The 7,334-nt window shown below is 52.1% G+C and overlaps 1 protein-coding gene across 1 annotated transcript; it reads left to right on the top strand.

Moving 5' to 3' along the window:
• The first annotated feature begins 453 nt into the window (after window positions 1-453).
• On the top strand, window positions 454-6,224 carry HOXB3 (homeobox B3). Its single transcript, XM_023553618.2, has 2 exons — window positions 454-2,957; window positions 3,812-6,224. Exons 1-2 carry the CDS (start codon window positions 2,510-2,512, stop codon window positions 4,654-4,656), a joined length of 1,293 nt encoding a protein of 430 aa, XP_023409386.2. The 5' UTR covers window positions 454-2,509; the 3' UTR covers window positions 4,657-6,224.
• Window positions 6,225-7,334: the final 1,110 nt, after the last annotated feature.

Here is a 7,334-nt window from a genome sequence, read left to right as displayed (position 1 = left end):
GAGGCAAGGAAAATAGACATGTTTGGCTTGGTAGAGCTGCTCCCCACCCCCTCTTCTCCTGGATCCCCAGATCTCCGACCCCCTCAGCACCTTTTCCTTTTCTCACTGTCCCATCAGCCAGGTCCTGGCACCTACCGGCCGAGACTGCGGCCGGGCAAAGTCCCGGAGCGGAGTTGCTAAGGCGCCTTTTAATTCGGTTACCTTCGGCGCCCAAACTTGCTGCCGCCTGGGGGATCGGTCCTCTGCCGGCCTGGTGCGCTTGGAACCGGCCGCCGCTAAGCGTCTCGGCGCCGGGATCGTTTTCTCTTCGCCTCCTGGAGCCAGCGTCGGCGGCTGGCAGCTCGTTGCCAGCCACCGCGGCAGCAGCGGCCAAGACAGCCCGGCGGCTGCAGCCAGGGGCGAACCCTGTCCGCAAACCTTCTGGCTCTGTCTGGCCGCCAGAGGAGTCTCGGTTCTTTCCTATCATGTCTCTGGCTCCTTTGGTTCCTACACTCCCCTGGCCTCGGTCTTGGGATGGTTTGGGGTTTATTGCAGGGGGGAGCGACAGGGATTTCAGCCCCAGGCGTCTAGTCAAATGATTGTTTTATTATCATCATCATCATCATTATTGGTGTAACAATCATCTAGACTAAATAAAGCTAGGGCCCAGCCAGCCAACCCCCTCCAACGTTTTTATTTCATTCTCTTCTCTATCTATTAATAACAAACTCAACTGATGCCTGTTAATTAATTCCCCCTTCAGCCAGGGCTGCTTGGAAGCTAATTTTGGTTAAATCATCAGAGGCTAATGGTAATAATAATAAAAGGATTGGGTCAGCCTGGTCAATTGAACTCCAGTTCTCCCTGGAAGGACCTGCTGCTTTGCAGACTCTTGTGTATTTCCCAGAAACAAATTCTTCCCAGAAACCAATAGGAACTCAGGGCTACCCGGCTCCCTTTTGAGTATAAATCTGTGCCTGTTAAGAAAGGGATTTATGTGTGGGAGGGACTTCCTTCACCTGTACTTCTTTCATTTTATTTTTCTATTTTTAGTTTTCTTTGAAGTTGACCAGCTGGGCTGAATGAGATTTAAGTATTCCAAACACACATGTCAGAAAAGAGGGTCAGTCCGGTGGTGAGGAGTTGGGGAAGACCGGGGGAAAAAATGATGTCAGAAGTTTCAGAACAATACACAGAATCCTACAGTAGCGTGAATCTTTATTTTCCTGGCACATTAAAAAAAAGCTGCATTAAAATAGTGATTGTATTATTATTATTTTTTTTTTGCCTTGGAGGACTTCAGTAAGCAGGAGTATCCTCTGTTTTCAGCCCAGGGAATAACATTGCTCAAGTTGTTTTGTTAACTTTTTTTTTCCCCCCTAGGGAATAATATTGTCTTAAAAAGCACTTTCCCCAACTCTTGGTAGAAAAGTCCAGCAATTATGCATACAATTCATTCATCCTTTCTTCTTTTGGAGAATCCTAAGAAAACACATTGTCAAGGAGAGGGTGGGAAAAAATGAAGTCTGCTGGAAAAAAAAGGGGAGGGGGTTAGGGAGAGACTTGGGCCAAATGGTCAAAGCACCAACCGGGCCAGGTCAGGGAAAGTGAAACAATCCAGCTCCATTTGGGAGCCCCACAGGGGCCTCTGGCTGCCGGGAGCCCAGACTTGGCTAAGCAGACTCCAACTGGAGGTGGTGGTACCTGTGGTAGGGCCATGGAGACTTGGTTCCGCCGGCTCTGGAGGTTAAAAATCGTCAGGAAGTTTCTAGGTCAGGCTGCTGTTGTCTTTGTGGGGGGGGCGGGAGGAGAGGATCCCTCACAGAAGGTCCCCTGCTGAACTTGCTGCTCCCTCCTCTTTCAGAAGTGGTCCTCTGGTTGTCTTCTAGGCTAGACTCTGCTTGGGTGAGAGAGCTAGATGGACATGGAGAGAAGCAAAGAGGCCAGAGGCAGAGAGGCCTCTCAGCTTGGAGGAGACTGTTGATGGCGCTTTTATTTTGGAGTCTCTTAGTCCCCCCCCTTTAAACCACCCTATCCCAGAGTTGGGGGGAGGGAGGGAGGAGAGGTCAGGGGCTAGTGTGCAGGCAGGAGAGAAGCAGTGGACCTTTTGATAATAAGATTTTACACCTAGGCAGTGCTCAAAGGAGTATCATCCTTATTTTGTAAGTGGAAATGAAAACTGGTGGGCTTTTTTGTTTAAAATTAAAGCATTGAAATAAGCAAAACCCATTTCAGGGCAGAAAAGTAGCCTCAGTATTGGCTTTGGAGGTGTTGGGGTGGGGGAGAAAAAAAACTATTGATGTCAGTTCCCTTTTCAGTTCCTAAGATGGATTCCCCCCAGTCCTCTTCTCCCCCTTGTCTCTTCTCTTACCCCGCAGGTCAGCCGCTTGGAACAGACCCTGGGAGGAGGGGGGCAGAGAAGGGGGGGGGGTGTCCGGCCTGTCACATGATCCCCAGGGGTGCCAATGTCCGGTCGTGAGGGTGTCAGGCCCTTGCAAATTGCCACCCACTGCCCGGGCCTCGCCCAGCGATGCAGAAAACCACCTACTACGACAACACCGCAGCTGCGCTCTTCGGAGGCTACTCCTCGTACCCAGGCAGCAATGGCTTCGGCTACGACGGGCCCCCCCAGCCCCCCTTTCAGGCGCCCACGCACCTGGAGGGCGACTATCAGCGCTCGGCGTGCTCGCTGCAGTCCCTGGGCAACGCCACCCCGCATGCCAAGAGCAAGGAGCTCAACGGCAGCTGCATGAGGCCCGGTCTGGCCTCTGAGCCCCTGCCCGCCCCGCCCGGCTCACCCCCGCCCAGCGCCGCACCTACCAGTACCACTAGCAACAGCAATAATGCGGGCGGGCCCAGCAAAAGCGGCCCCCCCAAGTGCGGCCCCGGCTCCAACTCCACCCTCACCAAACAGATATTTCCCTGGATGAAAGAGTCGAGGCAAACGTCCAAGCTGAAAAACAGCTCTCCCGGCACAGGTACCAGCTCTCTGACTTCCTCTTCGTCAGCTTTTGTTGGGCCAGGAATGTCACTGTTATTCTAGCATCCAGCCCCTCGGCGCCCACATGGCGGCCTGGGGTGCAGGGCTGGGAGCAATATCAGGTCGTGGCGTCAGCAACACATTTCCCTTACCTCCACCACCTGATGACCCCTGACCGCACCAACACCCTCTCCTCCCAGCCACCTCCCACCCATCTTCTGAGGGGTCCAGGAGGCCTGGCATTGGGCCTCAGAGCCTTTTGCGAGGCCACAGATTCAAGAGGTGCTGCCGGGAGGACGCAGCCCGTCAACGACTGATTATTATTAAGTACGATTACTATGAATGTTAATTATAATTGTCTGGGCGGCCCTGGGGTCCCGGCCTCTAGGCACGGTGTCCCCTTTGCGCCATACCTCGGACCCTGCCCACGAGTGTCCAGATGCCCCCAAGGGTTCTCCTTAGCCACCTATCTACCCCCCAAGGATGGGGGGCCAGTGTGTCTTCCCAGACCTGGAATTGGGGATAAGGGGGAGAAAGCGCGCGAGAAAATACAGCCCTCAATAAATGGCCTCGCAGCTCTGTCTGCGTGACATGATCAAATTTTCATAAGCTGGGGCAGCGAGAGGAGAACAGGTCTCTTAATAAATGCCACTATTATAGAGTGTCCGCTAATACGACGGGCGGGGGGGGGTGTGATAGGCTGAGAGGAGGCGGGGACGGGAAGGGGAGGGCGGCGGGCGCTCAAAGTCCAGGCCTGGATTTATTAAGAAACGATGCATTCAATTTCAGCGTGTTCAGTAATTATCTTTTATTTCATTTTCTCCCCTTCCCACCCCTCCCCCACGGATCCAGCAGAGGGCTGCGGCGGTGGTGGCGGCGGCGGTGGAGGAGGAGGTAGTGGCAGCGGGGGTGGCGGCGGCGGCGGCGGGGGAGGGGACAAGAGCCCCCCAGGGTCGGCGGCGTCCAAGCGGGCGCGGACGGCGTACACGAGCGCGCAGCTGGTGGAGCTGGAGAAGGAGTTCCACTTCAACCGCTACCTGTGCCGGCCGCGCCGCGTGGAGATGGCCAACCTGCTGAACCTCAGCGAGCGCCAAATCAAGATCTGGTTCCAGAACCGCCGCATGAAGTACAAGAAGGACCAGAAGGCCAAGGGGCTGGCCTCGTCGTCTGGGGGCCCGTCCCCCGCCGGCAGCCCCCCGCAGCCCATGCAGTCCACGACCGGCTTCATGAACGCCTTACACCCCATGACTCCCAGCTACGAGAGCCCCTCCCCGCCCGCCTTCGGCAAAGCCCACCAGAATGCCTACGCGCTGCCCTCCAATTACCAGCCCCCTCTTAAAGGATGCGGCGCCCCGCAGAAGTACCCCCCGACCCCGGCACCCGACTATGAGCCCCACGTCCTCCAAGCCAACGGGGGTGCGTACGGCACGCCCACCATGCAGGGCAGCCCGGTGTACGTGGGCGGGGGCGGCTACGCAGATCCGCTGCCGCCCCCTGCCGGCCCCTCCCTCTACGGCCTCAACCACCTTTCCCACCACCCCTCGGGGAACCTGGACTACAACGGGGCGCCCCCTATGGCCCCCAGCCAGCACCACGGACCCTGCGACCCCCACCCCACCTACACAGACCTCTCCTCTCACCACGCGCCTCCTCCTCAGGGTAGAATCCAAGAAGCGCCCAAATTAACACACCTGTGAAGGGAGAGGGAGGACGAAGGGGCGAGGTGATGGGGCGAAGCGGGGAAAGCCGGTTGGGCTGAGATGCTCTGGAGGGCAACCCGGGAGGTGTGAAGGAGAAGGCAGGGAGGCGATAGTGAGACTCCTTAGGAAGAAGGAGCCTGAGCCCCATCTCCTCCCCCTGGTCTGAGAAGTTGCTTTTCAGTCCTCCGGTCCCCCCTGTTCCATCTGCCTGCCAACCCATCAGAAAGGAATCCACAGCAGATTGGAGATGACCCCATCAACCCCAGGACTCCAGCACTACCAGTTGGAATTCCACGATGAGGCGTGGGGTAGAGCAAGAGGGGTTAGGAAAACAAGGCAGAGAAGCACATTTTAAACAACAGAGGAGATGGCTAGGCCATCACTCACCAACCAACTTACCTTCCATCTCTGTGGGCAGTTCCCCCAAACCTTGACTTTTTTCCTCTTAATTCTATTTAAAAAACAAAACAAAACACATTTCAAACCCAAGGGCACAAAACACACTCCCCTCCTGCTTCCCAGAAGCCTCAAAGTTTGCTCCCAACTATTTGAGGCTTATTGGGGCACCCCCTCCATTTCTAGCACCAGATTTTCTGCTTCAGAACATTATTACCTACACCCCACCCCACTGATTACAGTTTTCAGAGGGCTCAGGGATGGTGAGAGATCCTGAAAGTCAGAGCTGCCTATATTATAAATATATATATTTTTTCTTTTACATGGAAGTTGGGAGGCAGGCAAGTGGTGGAGACTAAAGGCTTGCCCCTTCTGCCACCTCCTATCTCAGCTCCGGGTCCATCCCCCTCTCTCCACAGAAAACAATCGGCGACACGAGGTTCTACATTCTTTTCTTTTCTTCTGTTACTCTCTTGACTTAACGTGAAAACAGGGTATATTTGAACAAACTGTCTGTCCCTGGCAGGGGCTACAGCTTGGCCTGTGAGCCTTGCTCAACCTCCTGACAGGACACTTTTGTTGCACTTAGAGTTTACATTTTAATGGCTATAAAAACAACTGTGAGAGGTGCCTGGGCCTGCAGGAGCCCAGCATCGCTCAAAAAGCGTGTGTTCTAGTGAACATTTTCATATATATTTATTGGTTATAGCCAGTTAAAATATTTTCTTTTTGTATTATTTATCCCCCCTACATTACGTATTTATGAGGGAAAAAAGAAAAAAATTGTACTTTTTTAGTATTTACTTGTTATAAAGGACGTTGTGTTTCCTGTCATGTAAAACCAGCTATTTTAGTTATTGTACTCTAGAAAAGAGCTGTAGCTTTATGTTAATCTTGTACTTATGAGCAATTGTAATTAGTTTAAAAGGCATGAACTCAGCTCCTAATTGTCACTGTATAGTCCTGAATTTGTAGAATTAGAGTTATTCCCTCTCGGAACTTTCTTTGTTCTTCGTGGTTACTTTTTTTCCTCACTCAAAAGGGTTGTCTGTCTAACAATTCTTGAATAAACTTTCTGTTACCAATTTTATCTTGTCCTAGTGGTCCAATTTAGCTAGCAGATCAAGGCTGCTCACCGTCAAACTTCCACCTGAGGAAAGAAGGACATTGAAAGACCCTACTCTGGTCTTTTTACGCACCACTCAGGTCCTACCTCCCCCTTTCTGTCTCAGGTTTAAATCCAGTTTTTCTCGCTCACACGTCTGGAACACTCTGCCAACTTCTTTAGCTAAGGTTTAAGTAACAAGTTGGGAGGGAGGCTCTTGGGCGCGCTCTGCAGGTATTTCTGTTCTGCCTCTTTGCCTCTCAGTTTCTCTCATTGACCTTTTGTCTGTTCCTCCTTTGGCCACTAACTCCGCGCTTCTTCCCCCACCCCCACCCCAAACAACAACAACAACAACAACAACAACAACAAAAATCTGGCTGCTTGCTGTTTCTTCCAGGCAACCTAAACTTCACAGTCCTCTTCCGGAGCGACAAAGAAGCTGTCACGTGACCCGAAGCCCAACCACTATTGGGTCTAAAACGAAAACAAAGGAAAATGATTAATCTAAAAAAAAAAAAAAAATCGGAAGCCTAGACTTCTCGGGTCAAACCTTAAAACTAAAGTGAAATTACTGAATAAAACTTGGGGTGGCGGGAGAGGAGACACATTTGATTTCCCTTGCCAGAGAAATGAGGAGGAAGCTGTTGGATCCAAGCGTAAATCAAATGCTCCCCAGGCTAATGTGCGGCTCTGTTTCCACAATCCTTGGGAAAATTTCATTTCTTAGTCGTGGTTCCATAAAAGTTTTATCACATTGGAGCGAGAATAGAGAGGGTCTGTCAAAGATGAAATGTCACCGCCTCGTCGCTGGAGCCGATAAGAGCGGGGAGACAGGGCGGCTGAAATATGGAGCTAATTCGTTGAAAGAGAAGTGGGGGCTGCTTGCTGAAGAGTTGCATAATTCTAATTGTAAGTGATGCGCTCCATTGCTTCATTAGGAACATATATTTGGTGGTAGTGATGGGAGGGCCCTTTAAGAATCGCTCTAGGCCCTCAGCCTTAAAGCGAGCTGATTTTCATTTTTTATGTTGCATCCTGGCAGTCCAAGGTTAGTAATTACAGTCTTTATGCAACAATAAATAACAATAAAAAAGCAACCTGAGTTCTACTCCCTCCACCCCCACCCACCATCGCCACCAAGTAGGATTTTCACTGGACTCAGGCATCTTAGCAG

Source organism: Loxodonta africana, chromosome 18 (genome assembly GCF_030014295.1).
Source record: "Loxodonta africana isolate mLoxAfr1 chromosome 18, mLoxAfr1.hap2, whole genome shotgun sequence".
Lineage (NCBI taxonomy): Eukaryota > Metazoa > Chordata > Mammalia > Proboscidea > Elephantidae > Loxodonta > Loxodonta africana.
This window is presented reverse-complemented; position numbering and strand designations above follow the sequence as displayed.